We start from the raw sequence: 19012 nt of genomic DNA, 5'->3' as shown, positions 1-19012 counted from the left end.
CCTTCCTCCCTCCCTCCCTCCTTCCTTCCTCCCTCCCTCCCTCCCTCTCTCCTTCCTCCTTCTTCCTTCCTCCTTCTTCCTTCCCCCTTCCTTCTAGTATAAAGAGAAGAGGGAACATTTCTCCTTATCTTGCTAAGGTTTCCTTTCCCAACAAGGGCCTGTGCGTTCTAGGCTGGGTGGTTAGAACCTACCACTTGGGTGCGAGAGAGATGGACATTGAGAGAGAGTCATTTATGGCTGAGAAACGAGGAACTGAGATCGCAGGAGGAACGATGCCAGGGTGGTCCGCTGAGTCGACGCCCGGGCTGGCAGAGACGCTGCCACGGCCTCCCTGTTTGGTGCTCTGTGGGCACGGGGGAGTCGGTTCCCTGATGTGGCCTCCCCGTTTTGGAGCTCCAGCCCAGGCAGAGACCCAGCACCCCCACCTGTCCTCCTGGGAGGTGACTGCACTGTGGTCTTTCCCGTAGGTCGGATCCGAAACACACCAGAAACTGATGAGTCCCTGATCGACCCCAACATCTTGTCTCTCAACATCCTGTCCTCCGATTACATCCACCCGGCCCAGGACGACCGGTGAGTCCCCTCCGGGTGGCAGTGGGTTCTGTTCCCAGCTCCCTGAAGACAGGGTCCAGGCCAGGACCTGGGCTGTGTCCTCAGCCCGCCATGCCCGTAGCCCACCTGGCTTTGTAAGGTCTAGGATGTGTCCAGCCTCAAAACTTTCAGGCCTTCCTTTCTGACACCTCCAGGACAGGTGCCAGGAAGGGAGCCTCGTGGCCTCCAGGCCCCTTGGTGTGTTTGTCTGCACGTTGTCCCATCACTGGCTCACACATTCATCCAGCCTGTTCATTTGGTCACCTGGCGGAGGGGCAGTGGGAGTTGAGGATGGATGAGCTGGGTTCTGTCCTCAGGAGTTTCGGGGGGGGGACAGCAGGGGTTGTGGGCACACAAGCAGGCCCGAATGTCCCCAGCCACACTGCTGTGGGTGGTCTGGGCCTCGGGCTGGGGGTCCTGGAGGAGGTTCCAGGGCACACGGGTCAGCGGCTCAGCCTGCAGGGTGGAGGCATGCCCTCTAGGCACTCCTTGGCATGTGCTCCTTGTTACGGGGCTGCTCCTTTTCCAGCTTGCTGTTAATGGCCAAAACCTGGCAGCCAGGGCAGTCCAGCTCCACCGCACCTGGGCAGTGGGCAGGGTGTGCAAGCCCCCGGGGATGCCCTCGCTGCCCCTGACAAACCAGCCTTGCTGGGGTTTGCCGGGGGTGGGGGCGGGGTGTGAGGGGTGGCATCTGGGGACCGACGGGGGGGTGGGCAGCTCGTAACTGCCGAGAGCTGCCCTCTTGGTGGGGACGTGGGCTTGGCTGTTCTGAGATGCTGCTCTCCAGGGGCTTGAGGAAATGATGAGAGTGTTCCAGGGTCCTGGACGGCTCTCCCAAGGGCAGGCGTCTGGAGGCAGACGCTGAGAGCTGACCCTTGGAGCTCACGCTCTGGCTGTCTTCACGGGGTCCTGTGGCGGTGTGTGCAGGAAAAAACATCTTTGAGGGCTGGGTGTGCTTGGAGGGGACCGGGGGACCCCGCATTTGCAAGGAAAGCTAAGACCCATAAGGGTAAAGGGTCCTGGGGTGTCAGGTCCTGTCCTTCTGACTCCTGGGCCCCGGCGGAGCCTGGCTTTGTCATGGACACCCTGCGGAGTAGGCTCTAAGGGAAGCATCCCCCCGTGTGGGCAGCTGGGGGCCAGCAGTCAGAGACCCCGCGAGGGGCAGCTGTGACTCTGGTTCCAGCCCTGCCCAGAAACCGTCCAGAACGTCCCCTGCACTCCTGTGTCCCGGGGAGGGAGGAGTTGGGTTGCAGCATGCCGGGAGGTGTCTCACGTGGAGGTGTCACTATGATGAGCAGGCTGGGGTTCCACCTGGCAGAATGGGAAGCTGGGGGGCACCGCGGGGTGAGCCAGCTGAGGGGCTCCTCTGACCACAAGAATGCACCAGAGGAGGCCTGGCGCCCACCCACACGGGAGCTGCCTGCAGGGATGTGGGGCCTGGGACCCCAGAGCGGAGGGTGGCCCTGGAAGGGATCTGCCTGCTGAGTGAGCTCAGCATTCCCCCTGCCTCAGACCCTTCCTTTGCCCTGGCAACTGCTAGATTCTTGGGGCAGAAAGGGAGTGGGGGTGGGTATTTTCCTTCCGAACCTCCTGCCCCGTGTGGTCTCCCTACACGGAGGACCGTGTCTCTTGAGTCTTCCCTTTGTCCCCCCAGCCCAGCTGCTGGGGAGACCCATGGGGGCCTCGGCTCTGGGCTGAGTCCCGGGTAGCTTAGGAGGCTCTGGCTCCTGGCTGGAACCCGGGTCAGCAAGGCTTTGGCTAAGCAGGTCCACCCTTGTTCCGAGAGGCCTGGGGCCCCATCACTGACGGGGCTTTGGTTCTTCCTCCTGGGGACTGTGGGAAGTGAGGCTGGCCTCAGGGCAGCTCTGGGGTCACTCGGCCCTGTGTCTGAAGTCAAGGCTGCCCTGGGCCAAGGGTAGAGGAAGGCCGGTCCGTGGGGCGGGACCATAGACCTTCCCCATAGCTGCTTTGGCCTCAGGCTTGGCTCCCGCCCATGGTGGTACAGCCCCAGGACAGCTCCGACACCCCCAGCCTTGCCCCAGGAAAATCTTGGGGACCCTCCCCACCTGGTGGTCCCCGGCAGGAGCCATTCTGAGGCTTGGCAGGCCAAGCCAGCAGGCTCCCCCTCCCCAGGACCTTCCTCTTCCCGGACCCTGGCTGATGTCCTGGGAGCCCTGTAATGGGCCGCTTGGGTGGGCCCTTCTCCCCCCCAGAGACGCTGAGGCTCAGAGACCCCAGGCCTGGCTTGGGCTGAGGGGTGCGAGCTGTCCACACGCTTTGCCACGCCTCACCTCCTCCTGCTCCAAGGCCCCGTGCTTTGCAGCCTCCCCAGCTTAGAGTGGGCCTGTCGCCACGGACAGCTTCTCTCCACGCTGCCCCTCCCCTCGCTGCCGCCGCCCTGCTGCCCCCGCTGCCCTGCCGCCCGCCGCCCCGCCCCCCTGCCCCGCCGCCCTCACTAACCTGTAATTGTTTGTGTTTTGCAGGCAGTTTCTTGATTCGGACATGCCTAGGTATCATTTGTGCCCCTTGGTTTTATTTCAGCCTCTCTCCTTCCCCAGTCCCACATCCCTGACATTTAATTTCAGCTTTTTGGATTTCTTCTACACTCGCTCCCCCTTCCCTCCTGTTTCTCCATCTTCTTTAGTTTTATTTCCTTGGAATACTTTTTTTATTTTTTTTGTTGCTTCCTCTCCCATCCCCACCCTTCCCTCTTGGCTGAGCCCCTTCTGCCCGTACTCTTGATTTTGGCTGCTCTGATAGTTTCCTGCCCCTCCGGAGACACTGGCTGGCCTCCTGCTCCTGCCCCGAGCCTTGCCTGCCCCGCGCTGACCCCGTCCCCGCCCGAGCGGGAGCAGGTGCCCCTGTATGCAGGCTGGCCGGCCAGGTTGCCTTTGGCTGCACCAGCCCCACTCCCTGTAAGGTGAAAGAGAAAAGAGGGAGGGAGGGGCTGTGGTGGGCCCAGGACGGGAGGGCAGACCAGAACCAGCCATGCCAGGGAACCTCCACGCTCTGCACTTTCCAACCCTGAGTGTCAGCCCCTCGCCTGGCCGGGATGGGGGCTCCAGCTATGCTCTTGGCCTTGGCCACCACACACCCTTTATGGAAGTAGGTGGGCAGTAAAGCTGTGAAGGGCCCAGTAGGTCTCTGGACTCACTGGGGTAGTCCCAGGTCCAACCCCCCGGAGGCAGGGGCTCCTGGGCAGGGGACTGCTTCCCCGACTTGAGTGGGGACCCTGCCCATGTCTGCTGGATGCAAGGGTCAGTGAGGCCCCGGGTGTGGACAGCCTCAAAGTGCCTAATGAAGACCGTCGGTGAGACTCTGTTCTGAGCAGAGGGTCAGGGTCATCTCCTTCTGGGTCAGGTGGATTGTGGTCAGAGCTCCATGGCATTGGTCCTCTAGGACAGCTGTTTGGAAAGATGAAGTGAGCGTTCAGAAGGTTTCCAGCAGATGTTTGAGCCTTTAAGCTGCCTGGAGTGGGGCAGGGGTGGGGCCCGCTCCTTCTGTGGAAGGAGCCCCGGGGTGGGGTAGGGGGCACGACAGGGTTGTCTGAGCCACTGTTAATGGGCCCTGGGCCCCAGGGGGTGGCAGCAGGCTGTGGCTCCTGCTGGTGTGACCCCGAAGGCAAGCACGTGTATGCACCTATGTGCCAGGCTCGTGTTTCCAGAGGCTACTGCTCCCCGTCCCTGGGGTCCCTGTCAAGGGAACATGGGTGGAGGTGGCTGCTCCCAAACAGGGGGCACAGCCGTAGAGGCCCAGAGCAGGGACCTGCCACTCTGGACAGTGGGGCTGGCTTGCTGGAGGAGGCCTGGCAGGGAGCTGGGCTGGCTGGGGCCGTCGTCCTGCTCTCAGAAGGCTCTGGGCCGGGAGCCCCTTGCTCGGATGCATCCGCTGGACAGGACCCACGACAAGCGTTGTTTCCTTGATGAGTGTAAGCCTCCAGACCCCAGTGTCATTGCTTGGGGGTGTGTGGATGTTTTGCTCGAGTTTGCATTTCCACAGCCAGCTCAGTAGGATAGAGGGGTGCTCAATGGTCCTCAGGCCCCCGCCTCACCCGCAACACATGCCTCCAGGAAGCTCCTGGGTAAAGTAGGGACGATTCCGCGTGGCCAGGAAGAGGCACCAGGGAAGGAATGGGCACCAGTTTTCCTTTTCAGCACCCCAACTTCATGAGGCCCTCACCCCTGCACCTGAGCAGGGAGCCCAGACCCCCAGTTCCAGATGAGGGCTCATTGGCCCCAGCGGGCTTGGCCTGAAAGAGGAGGCCCAGGGCACTGAGAGGAAATGGGGGTCAGAGCCCCAAGCCTCCTTCACGGGGCCCAGCCCTGTGGGGCAGGGAGCCACGGTGGGGGCGGTCCCGAGAACTAGCGGACGGTGGGGTGTGGCGCAGGGAGCGTCTTGTCCCAGATGTGCGGAGTGGGGCAGGGACCTGGGGCAGCCTGGCCGTGCCCTGGCTGGCAGTGCCCTTGGCTAGCTGTGTGAGTGTGGACAGGTGGCAGAAGCTTCTGGAACCTCGTTTCCTCCCCCCTCAGAAAGGAAATAATTTAGCGCCTGCTTGAAGCTGCTGTGACAGAAATGAGATAATGAAAGGCTCTCAGCTGGGCGGCTGCACACAGCTGTATAAACGCGGGTCCTGTGGTCGTTCACCCCTCACCCCTCACCCCTCACCTGTCAGTCCTTACCCTCACCGCTAGCCACTTACCTCATCCCCTCGCCTCCTCACTCCTGGCCACTCACCCTCACCCTTCACTCCCTCGCCTCCTGACCCCTCCTCTTTATCCCTCATCCCTTCACCCCTCGCCCCTTTATCCCTCATTCCCTCACCCCCTCCTTCCCTCACCTCCTCACCTCCTCACCTCCTCAGCCCCTGAATCCTCTTATCATTTCTCCGTTCCCTCTGGTCTGAGGACTCTAGAGCGGCACGATGGGTGACGCTGCTAAGCCACGCACGGGTCCGCAACAGGCACCGCGGAATCCCATTCCCCTGCTCTTAGCTGTGGGATCATGCTGAGCACAGGGTTTAATTTTCGATTCTCAACACACCCGTTTGCCCCAGGATGCCCGCCTTGCCCGCCCGCTAACCCGCCGTGGCTGTGTGACTCTCGTCACAAGCGCCGGGTACAAGTCACCACACAGCTGTCTGAAGCGCACTGAAGGCCGTGTGCGGCCGGCGTGTCAGGTCCAGTGCGGAACGGCTGGGCGCCGCGCATCGGGGGGGCGACCCTCTGCCCCTACCTGGCAGCGGGCTGAGACGAGGACCGACCCCACCTGAGCTCTGTGGGGACACGTGCAGGCGCACAGCCCGTTAGATCAGGCCGGGCAAACACGGGGGCTCCCGTGTCATAATCCGAGGGGACACGAAATGCCCGCCACTTTTGTGGCTGGGGTGGCCACTGAAGATTTCTGAGCAAGAATCGACATGGAAAAATCATTTTACAGCCTATGACATTTTCTTTGTCAACAAAACTTTTTAAAGCGTTTTCAGTTTTCCCCACGTGGGTCCTCACTTGTTTGAGGATCAAGTTCTATGTCCCAGAGCTGAGTTGGGGGTGGTCCTGTTTCTGGGCTCCTGCGGCCCACGCCCTGTGGCTGGGGGGAGTCAGCACAGGCCTCCCCACCCGCCCCAGCTGGTCAGAGGCAAGACGTTGGCTGACAGCTCCTGGAGGTGGCTCGGGGGAGAGGTGCCTCCCTCCTGAGCCCCGTAGTCCTCTGCAGAGGGAATTGTGCAGGAGGGCATTTTTCTTCCAGAAGGGGTGGCCTGCAGGAACCCCTAGGGCTCTGCCACAGGGAAAGGCATGCCCTACCAGCTGCAGGGAGTCCCAGAGAAGGGCTAAGGACTGCGAGCTGTGGTAGGGCCTCCCTGGAAGAGGGACACTCGGGTCCCGGCCTGACGGGGGTCTGGATCTGAAAAGTCTGCAGGATGGTGGGGTGGGCCAGGACTGTGGTGAAGCACCAGCGTGAGCTCAGGTGCTCTGCTCACAAGGTGGTCCCACCCTAGTATTTCTGCCTCAGTGGGTCTGGGGTGGGGTCTGAGAATTCGCAGTGTTCCCAAGTGGTGCTGCCGCTTCGGGTCCAGGGACCCCACGTCTGGCCTGCATGTTTCCCCTTAGAGTTGTATCTGAGGGACTGGCTGGGTGTCCAGTGGGGTTAGAGTGAGGGTGCTCCCTTCCTGGGGTGACCTGATGCCCAGAGAGATCCCAAGAGTCCTGTGCCTGCTCACGAGTGGGGGTCCTGGTGTGGTACCCCTGGCTCCCTCTCTGGCTCTCTGGGTGACCAGGGGGCAGCGATCAGTGGTCCCGGGCTATGTCCCGTGGGCTCAGCACCCTCCGTGGCTGTGTAGGTCTCGTGCAGGTGAGCTGCCACTCCGCCACCCCTCCCCATCCCAGGCGTACCTGCTGGCATCCGGTGAACCCTCCCTCTGCAGAGGCTTCAGGGGCTCAGGAGTGTTGTTGAGGACCCTTCCAGCCTGGGGTTCCAGGATCTGGCACCCTTGACCATGTGGAGGCATGGCTGGCTGTAGGCCAAGGGCTGTTCCGCAAGAGGCTGCCTGGGGTTCAGGGCTGACCAGTGGTTTGGAAACAAGCTGTGGGCAGCATCATGGCTGTGCCAGGTCAGACCCTGGCCATCTTGGCACCTGGGGAACGGCACAGTGGAAGGCGCCATCCTAGGCTGTGGACATGGGCCCAAGGGGCCCCCACCCACCACCCTACCCCACCTCACATGTGAGACCCACAGGTTCAAGTTTTCAGAGAGATTTGGGGTCACTGGAGCCTCAGAGCAAAACCCACATTTTTTTTTTAAAGATTTATTTATTTATTTATTTGCGAGAGAGAGAGAGAGAGACAGAGAGAGACAGAGACAGAGAGAGAGAGAATGAGAGACAGAGAGCATGAGAGGGAGGAGGGTCAGAGTGAGAAGCAGACTCCCTGCCGAGCAGGGAGCCCGATGCGGGACTCCCGATCCAGGGACTCCAGGATCATGACCTGAGCTGAAGGCAGTCGCTTAACCGACTGAGCCACCCAGGCGCCCCAAAACCCACATCTTAACTCGACTGAGGGCCTCTTGGCCAAGAGCATCTCCGAGGGGCCTCGGTGAGTGAGCCTCGCGTGGAGGTGGGCTCATTTCTCCTTACGGCCCCGGCCAGTTCTGGCAGAGTCCATCTGGCCCTGGGGCAAGGCCCCTGGGGTTTTGGCTGGCCTCACTGGGCTGGCTCCTTTGGTGTGTCCCAGGCAAGGGTGAAGGCTCCAGGCGAGATGGGGACCCAGCCCTTGGTGTCTGAGTAGCAGCCTGCCCTGGGAGGGCCAGTTCGTCCTGGAGGCCACACACAGAGCGCGCATTGGTGCAGGAGAGCCCTGCTGGACCCCAGGGCGCTGGCGGTGGGCCGGAAGACAGTAGCATCCTTCAGCGACATGTGAGGCAGGTGGACAGAGGGGAAGGCAGCGAGCTGAGCCTCTGGGCCAGGCTGGAGGGTTTGGGGCTGGCTGGCCGACCAGGGTAGGAGACCCTCAGGCTAGATTTCCCCAGTGTGTGGTCAGGGCCTCTTCGAGGCGAGGACTAGTAACAAGAGTTAGTAAGACTAGTGCCACCTGCCCGGCCCTCAGCACTAGCTCCTGCAACCAGCAAGACATCTCCATGAGGCAGGGCAGTGACCGCCAGCGGCTTGTCCGGGAAGGAGGGTACAGAGGTGTCTGGTGACAGCTGAGGTCACGAGGCTGTGCAGCCGCACGTGTCCGGCCCGGGCTACGGTGGACTCTGGCTCTGCCCACAAGCCTGGCCCACGGGGCCCGGGGCGCGTGGGGGCCCCTGGGACGGAGGGCGTCCCTCTAGGGGTCGGTAATGATCCCCTGGGTACCCGCCTGGTCCTCTGGGCATGGACCCAAAGCTCTGGCTGCAGACGTGGGGGCCGGGGGTCAGAGAGGGCCCCAGCCACCGCCCCACGAGCCACCCGGGTAGCCGGCGGACGTGGTGCACACCCAGCTCACTGTCGGTTAGCTTGTACCCGGCCGCGTGACGGTGCTCGTTCTGACATGTCCATCTCTTCTGTGTGTACGTGTGTGTCCTGGCTGCCTCCACCTTTAGCGTTTCATTCGGAAATGACACTAGGTACAGCTCACTTTTCTCTTCCGCACTCGCTTGGTCTGTCCTCTTCTGCTTTTCAATTTCCTTTCTGCTGCGCTCTCTGCCGGTCTGGTCACCCCGCTGTCCTCACAGCCCTTCCTCTGGATCGTTGTCCTTGGTGACGTGTATGTGACAGCAGCCCTGCCCCGTCCCGCTGCTTCACCCTGTGTCCCCCGAGTGTGCCCTGGAGAGCTGGGAGGCCGCCGCGCGGGCTGCGCCCCAGCGTGGCCTCGTCCCTCCTGGCGGCCCCCCACACTCTCGGGAGGGGCCTGGCCACGCCGGGGTCGTGCAGCTGTCGGCCGTCGGTGCTGACCTGTGTCTCAGCCGTGTCTTCGAGGATGCTTGGACGGAAACGGGGCGCAGCTGGGTGCTGAGTGGTGCTGCCCGGGGCTGGCGCGGTGGCCACACTGTGGATTGAGGCAAATTCCCCACCTCCCATAAGATCCTCAGAGGTGCACCCAGCCTAAGCAAGAGTCGGGTGGTTGACAAGGAAAGCCTGCGCCGCCACGGAGGCCACTGCGGACTAACATCCTGGCTTCCTAGGGACGGCTTAAACTGCCCTCAGAAGGGATTCTGGGCCATGGGCTTCTGCTCTGCTCACTTTCTTCCCGGGTTAGAGATGGGGACAGGGGACGTCTGCTTGGAGCTGAATGGAGAGGAGCCTGGCTGCGGGGGGTGGGGGGTGGGGGGCGGGGGGCGATGCTGTCTGCCATGGGCCGCCCCGGCTTCCACTCCAAGCATCCTCCCCCAAGGGGAGGAGATGGGCCACAGAGGGTTTTGGCAAACCCGGGCAGGTTGGCCCCTCCTTACTCAGACAGGGCAGGAGGTGGCGGTCCCCGTTCTGCCCTCTCCCCTTCTCTCACCTCTCGGTCTGCCTCCACCTCCCCTCTCCTCCCTCTCTCTCTTCCCCTTTGTTGCCATGTCCCAGCCCGCTAGTCTCCCTCCCTCCCTCCTCTGCTCCCTCTCCCACTCCTGCCTCAGCGCCAGCGCTGTGGGCTGCCCCACCCATCCATGCACAGGGGAGCCCGTCCCCCCCAGCCCGAGTAAGGAGGAGCCTGTTCTCCACACCGCCCAGGCAGCTCTCCCCGCGGTGGCCCACACGTCTCTGTCCGTGTCTGTCCGTCTGCATGTCCCCAGTCTACGAGCGCGGCCCGCGTGCTGTCATGTTTTACCTTGTCTCCGCTTCCTTCCAGGACCTTCTACCAGTTCGAGGCTGCGTGGGACAGCTCCATGCACAACTCTCTCCTGCTCAACCGGGTCACCCCGTACCGAGAGAAGATCTACATGACTCTCTCAGCTTACATCGAGGTGAGAAACCCCCAAAGCCACCATCCCCCAAGCCTGAGCTGCTTGCCATGGGGCAGTGAGGGTGCTCGGTGGCCCCGGATAGCCCCAGATGACCCTACTGTCTTCTCAGAGGACTTGTCAAGTCCTTGTTCAATCCCCGTACTTTCCAGGGCGCTGCTCACAGCACCCACCTCCCATCCCACTAACTTCAGGGTGCGGTTTTGCCCTTGGGCTGCGGGATGGCTGCACCCAGGCTTCAGACGGGCTGAAAACAGAAGCCTGCTGACCCCAACCTGGGGTCTTGGGCTGTACCTTCCCTTCGAAGCTCTGGGGGAGGCTGGGAGCACGGGCATTGCTAGCTGGGTGCAATATCGAGGCATTAGAAGGTTCGGGGTAGGCAGCTGGGGGCACAGGGACGGCAAAGGCACCCACCTCCTCTCCGAGCCTAAAACTCCAGCTGTGATATGGGGACCCACTTGACTGCCTCTTGGGATGGTGGTTTGTTGGGGAGATGCTGCCAGGGCTCTGCCCCAGTAAGGCCCCGGCACACACAGGCTTTGTCGGGGTGCTGTTGAGCTTCGGGAAAACAAAAGAGCCAGCTGTGTAAGACACAGCCCGTCAGCGCCCTGGGAAGTCATGGAGAGGAGAATGCGGGTGCGGAGCCAGGAACTGCTTCCATCCTCACTGACGTTTCCGGGAGGGTGTCGCCTGATCCCATGGAGAGGCAGCTGGGGCCCGTGTCTGGGATCCTCGGGGTCCCAGGCACCAACACCCGGCCCTCTGCAACCGGGAGGTGGGGCCCTGACTCTCCCCCAGGAGTCAACTGGGGGGAGCCGAGATCTCCCACCTGGGTCTGGGGCCATGCCAGGGGCCCAGGAAGGTCTGAGGCTGCCGATCGGTGGTTAGAAGGGGGTCTAGGGCCCGGGTCCTGTGGGGGTGCTCATGTGCCTGAGCCCCGCCCCTGCCCCCCATGGCAGATGGAGAACTGCACCCAGCCAGCCATCATCACCAAGGACTTCTGCATGGTCTTTTACTCTCGGGATGCCAAGCTACCTGCTTCACGCTCCATCCGCAACCTGTTTGGCAGTGGGAGCCTGCGGGCCTCGGAGAGGTGAGCCTGTGGGTGGGGGCGGTGGGGGGCTGCACAGGGAATGACTGGGAGAGGTGAGCCTGCCCACGGCGGGGGGTGGGGGGGTGCTGCTGTCTGGACTCTGCATGGGGAGTGGCGGGGAGTGCCCAGCAGAGGCTCGAGTGACGGGCCTGCCGCAGGCCAGCCCAGATGAGAAGGCAGACTGGCCACTCTCCCAATCAGTCCCCTGCCCTGGCGCCCTCCTGTCGGTGGTCCTGGGGCCCCACTCCGTCCCCATGGCTGAGAGACCTCCTCCCCAGGGACCTCAGGGATCATGCCAGCAGGACCGGGGGCCTGGGATGGGAAAAGCACGCTCTGGACAGAGCCTCTTGCCTCTTGGAGGCTGGTAGCACCCAAGGGAGTAGAATGTCAGGCCCGGGGCTAAGCCACCTACGCTCACCTTCAGTGAGGCTCCCCACACGGTCTCGTGGACCCCAGTGTGCAGGACACTCGGGGCACAGACAGGAAGACGGAGTGTGGGGTTCAGGACGTAGCGGCCTGGCTGGCTATGACCCAGGCATCTGGGGTCACGTGGTGAGCATGGGCGACTGCCTGCCGGCTGGGCCCACCTCCATGACAAGGTTGGCTGTGTGCGCTCAGCCGAAGGGGGCCCGGAGGGGTCAGGGCTGCAGCTCAGGGCCCCCCACGCCAGGCCACCGGCATTGGTGTGCAGTGGGACCGTGCCCAACGTGCCTTTGACAGGCCCTTGCTGTGCCTGGTGTCCCCACGTCCCCCCTCTGCTTCCTGCAGCAACCGCGTGACGGGCATCTATGAGCTCAGTCTGTGCCACGTCGCCGATGCCGGCAGCCCAGGTAGGCCTCTGCCCTGCTCTCTCTGCTGGGGGCGGCACTTTATCAGGGAGCCAGGTTTCCCTGGGGTCACTCAGGTCGGCTCAGCTAAGCTGCTGTTTTGGGGGGCCCTCCCTCTCGAGACCCACGTGCTCACGTGTGGACCTGAGAGGTTGTCCTGAGAGGCCAGAGGACAGTGAGGGGAGAGGCAACGCTGGGGGTGGCCTCATCCACCGTGCTGGATGACTTCCTGTGGGCGAGGCGCTCCCCGGGGGGACCAGCCTCCCTCCGTGGAAAAGTCCCCACCCTGAGCCCAGGGCCTGGTGCCAGGGCAGGGATGTGGCCAGCCCAGGGTCCCTTTTCTAGGGATGCAGCGGCGGCGAAGGCGAGTGCTCGATACATCTGTGGCCTACGTCCGCGGCGAGGAGAACCTGGCGGGCTGGAGGCCCCGGAGCGACAGCCTCATCCTGGACCACCAGTGGGAGCTGGAGAAGCTGAGTCTGCTGCAGGAGGTGAGCTTGCGTGCAGCGGGCACGGATGGCCCAGGCGGCAGGTGCGCTGGGAAGCAGGGTGCTGGGAGGAAGCTGCGGCAGGAGCGGGAGTGTCCGTCCGCTCAGTGCACGGGCGCTGGGGCCGCAGACGCAGGATGGAGGGCACCCCGCTCCACCTCGGCGGGCGGCCGGGGGGGCTCCAGGCCCAGTCGCCTCCGCAGCGCGGCCAGGGGAGTGGTGGGTGGTCTCTCCCGGGTCCTGGCGCCCTGGGGCGCAGCGGCCGAGTGCGTCCTGTCCCTCGTGCAGGTGGAGAAGACCAGACACTACCTCCTTCTGCGAGAGAAGCTGGAGACCAGCCAGCGGCCCGGCCCCGAGGCGCCGTCCCCCGCCTCCAGCGAGGACTCCGCGTCCCACGGCTCGTCCAGCCCCTGCTCCCCGCTCTCAGCCGAGGGCCGGCCGTCCCCTCCGGAGGCTCCCAGCGAGAGACAGCGGGAGCTAGCCGTCAAGGTAGCTCAGGCAGCACTGCACTGACCCCGGCCCCTCCAGGGCTCTGGTGGTCCAGCCTTGTCCTATCAGAGCAGGAGGGAGGGAATGAGGGGTCCATAGAGGCCCCTTGCCTGCCCCTCACTCCACCCACAATCGGATTTGGCAGCCTTTTACAGCTTCCTCCCCCAAGCAGTGATCTGCTTCCTTGAATACCTGTGCTGATGGGGAGCTCACCCCCTCTATCCAGAGCTGGCTCTTTCTGTGGCTCAACGGGCCACTGGGAAGATCTCTTAGACTGGGCAATGCTGCCCCCCATCTTTGCCCTGGGCCCGGGGCCTGCTCCCAGAGGTTTCCCTGGCTCACCCATCACCTTGGAGGATGGAGCTGCTGCCTACCTTGAGCTGCTGAGCCCGGGCCCTCAGCCAGTCCTCCACACCCAGGGGCCGTGCCTGTGGCCAAGCCAGGTCCTAGGCACTTCCTGACCGGACGTTTGCTCTCGTTGCAGTGCTTACGCCTCCTCACGCACACGTTCAACAGAGAGTACACCCACAATCACGTCTGCATCAGCGCCAGTGAGAGCAAGGTGGGCAGCGAGGGGCCCCTGCGGGGCTCTTGTCACCAAGAAAACTTTGCACCCCTATTCAGGGAAGGAAATCAGGGTTTTCTTAGAAACATACCGTCACAGCCTAAAGGAACACCGCATAGCCAAGGCCAGGAGCCGGGTCTGTGTGTGGGGTCCTTGGAGTGTTGGGGCCTTCGGGGCCAGTCGGGGCCAGTCGGGGCCAGTCGCGGCCAGGCCCACCCAGTCCCCTCCCTGCTTCCTCCACCTGGCCCTCACTCCGCTGCCTCTGTCCTGGGCTGCTCATGCTGCATCCCCGGAGCTGTCCTTCCTCTACCGGGGGGCCATTCCTGTGCCTCCCCCACCGACCCTGGCGCAGGGCTTGCCGTGCACAGCCTCCTTGCAGCCTCTGGCCCATCACCGGTCTTCATCTTTGGCCCACGGCCTACCGCGTCCCGCCTTCCTCCTTTGCACTAGCCTCCCTCTCTGCCTGGAAGGGCCTCTCACCACAGCTCCTGGGCTGCCCAGGATATAGTCGGGGCTCAGAGCCTGCACCTTGGCAGAGCCTTCCCTGACCCCACTGTGGTCCTTGCTCGCTCTTTGGAGCCCAGCGGTCACAAATCCCTCCTGAGGCAAGACAGAGCCCGCAGCGCAGGGAAGAGCAGGCCAGGGGTGTGTGGGGCTGGGAGAGGTTCGGGGGAGGCTGGGAAGAGGGTCTGGCCTGCAGTTGGGATGGGGGGTGCCCTAATGGAGGTAAAATGTGAGCCGAGGTAGAGGAATTAGCCCCTGCTGGGGTATGACCTACAAAAGGCTCACTCTCCTTCACAGCTCTCTGAGATGTCTGTCACCCTACTTCGGGACCCGTCCATGTCCCCTCTGGGGACGGCCACGCTCACCCCCTCCTCCACCTGCCCCTCTCTGGTCGAAGGGCGGTACGGAGCCGCTGAGCTGAGGTGAGCAAGCTCCAGGCCCCTGGAGAAGTTCCCAGTGCCAGGAACCGATGACTAATGGTGGCTGCAGCTCAAGTGCAGAGTGTGGGGACAGGGCGGGCACAAGCGAGCAGGGACGGCCGCACACGTCTAGGGCAGGGCCAGGTGGAGGGGGTCTGCCCCGCACCCTGCCTTGGCTGGCATGGCCCCCATCCAGTCTCCAGTTGTCTTACTCTTCCAAGGACGTTTTCTGCTGAAACGTTGATTTAAAGTGTTGTGGGGACTAAAGCCAGGAATGGGTCAAATGGCACAGAACAAAAAACCCTTTTTAGGGGGAAGTGCTCATACAATACTCAGTAGGATAAAAGGTGACAAAGCAGAGCCCAGAGACCCATGGCCCACGGCCTTGACAGGACGGCCTGCCATCTGCCCAGTCCCCCAGCTTTACTAGCACCGCTGAGCCCTTACATTTTAAATTCCTCAAGGTGTCCACGTTTTGTTCCTAAAACAAGAAAGGCATCAAGCCCTCTGGGCCTCCCCAGAGACAGGCCTCACTGGCCATCGGTCAGGCCCTTTGGGCCCAGCAGGCCCCTGTGTGGATGGCCCCTGAGGACGTGGCAATAGACTCAGCTCTGCTGGGGATCTGGAGAGAGGGGCCACTTTCACGAGGGTGGGGAGCAGAAGGTCCCGCAGGAGAGGGGCCGTGGATCTCGCGCAGCTGGCCCTGCCTCTGGCGCGGGACCCTCCCTGGCACCCTGGCGCAGCCCTGGAATCAGGTGGCCCAGACCCCCCAACTCCAGCTGTGGGTGCGGCTGGGTGGACCCTGAGAGGTGCTCGCGGCGGCCCCGAGGGGGTGATGCTGGTGGTGGGAGGAAGCCCCCGCCGGGATGGCGCCCCAGCCCAGCGAGGCGTCTCCTTGCAGGAATGCAAAGGCTCGGCTTTGCTTTCCCAGGACCCCTCAGCCCTGCTCCCGGCCGGCCAGTCCAGAGCCCGAACCAGTGCCAGAGACAGATCCGAAGAAGCTTCCCTCCCCGGCTCGGGCAACGGAGGCGGACAAGGAGCCCCAGCGCCTGCTGGTTCCTGACATCCAGGAGATCCGGGTCAGGTGTGTGGGGGGGCCCTGCCCCAAACAGGGGCGCTTCTAAAGCACCACCCAGCCTGCTCTGTCCCCACAGCTCCATACAAGGGAGACAGGCTGGCCACCCCCGACCGAGGGCAGGGGCAAAGAAAGAGCGGACGGCACAGGGAGGAGGGTGGGCCGGGGCCAGGCCCGGGGCGGGGGACCCAGCAGGCGCCTCTGCAGAACCACGGTTTCCGTGCGTCTGCGCGTTACTAGTCTGCCCAGGCAGCCCTAAGAAGGCACCGTCTACGGGCTATGGTCACGTGACACAGAGGGCCAGCTCAGGGGCAGCTTCAGCTTTGTTTCAGTTTCTCCATCATACAGCTGGGGAAACTGAGGCCCAGAAGTGGCGGTTCTGGCGTCCGACCTCCTGGGTTGGGGTTCCGCCAGGTACCTCATGACACCTCGGCCCTGGCTGTTCCCGGGGGCCCACTTTCTGACCTTCCCGGTGGCCGGTACTGCCAGGGTCCTGGTGGTGGTGGGGGGGGCCCGCGTGGAGACCCCCCCGACTGCCAGGAGCACACGAGCCAGCAACTGTCCCTGCCCTGCAGCCCCATCGTCTCTAAGAAGGGGTACCTGCACTTCCTGGAGCCGCACACGGCGGGCTGGGCCAAGCGCTTTGTGGTGGTGCGACGTCCCTATGCCTACATGTACAACAGTGACAAGGATGCCGTGGAGAGGTTTGTGCTCAACCTCTCTACCGCCCAGGTGGAGTACAGCGAGGACCAGCAGGCCATGCTCAAGGTGCGGCCTTGGAAACGGGATGGGGGGTCCCGGGCTGGCCGAGGCCTACAAGCCACCAGCGGGCCTTGGGGAGGGGGAGCTGGGCCTAGTCCCCTGCGGGCCCTGTTTAGGCGCGCTGCCAGACCGAGGCCCTCGTGTTCTGTCTCGCGCAGCATCCCTCTGCCTCTCATGTTGGGGGTCCCTCTCTGCTCACCCGTGGGGCTCCTAGTCCTGGTGACAACCAGCCGTGATGGGCTGTGGTCCTGCGGGGGCCGGGGGCAGGCGTTGACCCACTCCCATTCAGGAGAGGCCAATACCCAGTCCCCTTCTCCTGGGGCCAGCAAGCCCCATGGGGCTGGCCATGTGGGCCTGGGAGTCCGGCCTTCCTGTCCCCAGGCTTTGCCCTGCTGCCCTCCGAGCCGCAGTGGCCCTGGACGTGTGTGCCAGGAGCCCTGACTCCTTCTGCTGGAGGTTGCAGTGCCTGCCAGCTGATTCTGATGCCCTGTAGTAGGGGTTTGGGGGCACAAACTCAGCCTGCCACCCACACCTGCCCCACCGAGTGCTCAGACTTTAGCAGAAGAGGCCAGGCCCAGCTGCTGAGCCAGGGTCACGGGGAAGGAACCTCCACCCATGGGGGGTAGACGCATCCTGGGGGCTGCAGAGCAGCAGCGAGGTAGCCCGGGGGCGTGAAAAGAGTCAGGGTGTCCTGACTGCAGAGCCTTCTGCGAGTGGGCCACACCTGCCTGCGTCAGAATGGGCCGTGCAGGCTGCAGAGAGTGGGGGGCCTTCTTTCCCGCATCCTGCCCCCTGAGCGGTCCTAGCCGGGCCCCGGGGGTGGCCGGGGGAAGTCTCGAGGCTTCTCACGGCCGCCCGCCCGCCCCCGCAGACGCCCAACACGTTTGCTGTGTGCACGGAGCACCGGGGCCTCCTGCTGCAGGCCGGCAGCGACAAGGACATGCACGACTGGCTGTACGCCTTCAACCCGCTCCTGGCCGGCACCATACGGTACGGGCCGCCCGCCCCCCTGCTCCTTGGCCGGGGGCACGTTCTGAGGACATTAGTGTTCGTTGTGGTGTCGCTGCTGGTAAAGTGTATAAATCCCCGAGACGTCCAGTATGTACAGTCTGCCAGGGGCCGGCCTGACGTAGGTGGAAACGCGGCACCCAGTCAGGCCCCGGTGGGTGGGACACCTGGGACCCCTGGCTGGCGGGCGGGCTGCCCCCGTGAGCCACAGGGACGGGAGTCGCTCTCCAGGTGGTGAGGGAAGCAGAGGGGTGTCAGCTGCAGGGAGGCCGGCATCCCGACCGCAGCTTGTCTCCCGACCCTCCCGCAGATCCAAGCTCTCCAGGAGGCGGTCTGCCCAGATGCGGGTGTGAGCCGGAGCCCTCCCGACAGCCAGCAGGCCGGCCCCACCCCCAGGCCTCATCACCACCCGTCATGTCACGCGCGCCCAGCCTGCCCCACCAGCCAGCCAGCAAGTCCCTCTTGGGGACGCCACCTCTGGCCCGGGGACCTGCGCCACACGACCTGTCCTGCTCCCAGCAGAGCCCGCGTTTGTTCTTTGTTCTTTCCGAGCGTGCCCTGGGTGGGAAGGGCTGGGAGGTGCTGGAGAGGCCAGAGGGCACAAGCCGCAGGGGCATCACCGCCGTTCTGATATTTTTTTAAGCATAGACAGACTTATAATTAATATACATTAGTTAGTGACATTGAAACAGTCCACTCAGAAATTAACTATAAGACTGTGTTCTATTTATAAGTATTTATTTCTAATGCCTTCACATAGACCTGTAGGATTCCGATGGACCCTGTCCCCGCTTGCTCCCACTCACATCCCCCAAGGCTCGTAGGGAAGGCCGCGGTGAAGGGGTGTCTGCACAGGCTGGGCACCTCCTGTTGGCACCATGGGGGCACGCCAGGCCAGGCCCAAGCAGAGGCTTCTCCCCAGCCGCACACGGGGCAGGCCCTCATCCCGGGGCGTGTGTGTGTGAGTGTCAGGGGACCTGGTGCCTGGAGTCTGAGCCACGGAGGGTGGCGTGGTCTTCTAGCTGGAGGTGTCTCTCCCTGGGAGCATGGGGAGTCGGGGGAGACCAGGCAGACGGGTACCTGGGCTGTGGGGCTCTCCTGGCAGGGACTGCAGGTGGCATCGTGTGTCTAGGCCAGCAGGGTGCTGGTGGCTGGGGCTCAAGATGGTCCAGGCGGTGAGGGGTCTGGGGTGCAGCTTCTCTAGCTGCTGTGAGAAATGGGGTGAGCTCAAGGTCATTCCTGGGAAGAAAGTGTGTGACGTCCCCCCTTTGCCCCAAGAGAAGAGTTTCTGAGAGTCCCGGGGTCAGGTGAGGGCGGCCAGCGCGGGGGCCACTGTCAGCCCCCTGTCCTGCTCCCAAGGGGGCTGTCCTTGTGCTGTTCTTGTTACGAGTTTCACTTCGTTCTCTCTGCAGACTCCATGCCCGAGGGCCAGCCCGGACAGGGCCAGGGTCTGCCCCAGGCATCACACCCAGGCCAGAAAGCATCAGAGACCACGGGGCCCAGGGGGTCTTCCGTGACCTGTTCCCACACCCAGAGGCACACATGGCCTTCTTCCAACCCTAGGAAAAACAGCAACCAAACCACAAAACCCCGGTCCCCACCATGGCCCACTGAGAGCAGGTTTCATTCAGAGTCGGCGGGGAGGGTTCCAGGCCCAAGTTCGAGGCCAGCCGGTCCACACTGTTCCCTGCTGCCTTTGCCGGGCCCTGCGGGGCGCCACTCACGGACCCCTCACCTTTCCACTCAGTTTGGATTACCTTGTCGCACCCCA

The 19012-nt window shown here is 63.5% G+C and overlaps 1 protein-coding gene across 17 annotated transcripts in view; it reads left to right on the top strand.

The window, feature by feature from the left end:
• The window catches only part of KIF1A (kinesin family member 1A), a 70124-nt gene extending 52238 nt beyond the window's left edge, over positions 1 to 17886 (top strand). For 6 of the 17 annotated variants that reach the window (XM_044913477.1, XM_044913470.1, XM_044913469.1 and 3 more), the window contains 13 exons: positions 468 to 573; positions 3075 to 3101; positions 9900 to 10014; positions 10971 to 11104; positions 11873 to 11934; positions 12277 to 12422; positions 12708 to 12908; positions 13393 to 13470; positions 14275 to 14399; positions 15328 to 15480; positions 16047 to 16239; positions 17105 to 17223; positions 17552 to 17594. In XM_044913477.1, the coding sequence (XP_044769412.1) occupies positions 468 to 573; positions 3075 to 3101; positions 9900 to 10014; positions 10971 to 11104; positions 11873 to 11934; positions 12277 to 12422; positions 12708 to 12908; positions 13393 to 13470; positions 14275 to 14399; positions 15328 to 15480; positions 16047 to 16239; positions 17105 to 17223; positions 17552 to 17594 (1502 nt within the window). Of the gene's footprint in view, positions 1 to 467; positions 574 to 3074; positions 3102 to 8667; positions 8692 to 9899; positions 10015 to 10970; positions 11105 to 11872; positions 11935 to 12276; positions 12423 to 12707; positions 12909 to 13392; positions 13471 to 14274; positions 14400 to 15327; positions 15481 to 16046; positions 16240 to 17104; positions 17224 to 17551 lie in introns of all 17 variants that reach the window. The other 11 variants (XM_044913471.1, XM_044913475.1, XM_021678994.1 and 8 more) reach the window with 4 other exon arrangements.
• The last annotated feature ends 1126 nt before the right edge of the window (positions 17887 to 19012 follow it).

This window comes from Neomonachus schauinslandi, chromosome 3, assembly GCF_002201575.2.
Source record: "Neomonachus schauinslandi chromosome 3, ASM220157v2, whole genome shotgun sequence".
Lineage (NCBI taxonomy): Eukaryota > Metazoa > Chordata > Mammalia > Carnivora > Phocidae > Neomonachus > Neomonachus schauinslandi.
This window is presented reverse-complemented; position numbering and strand designations above follow the sequence as displayed.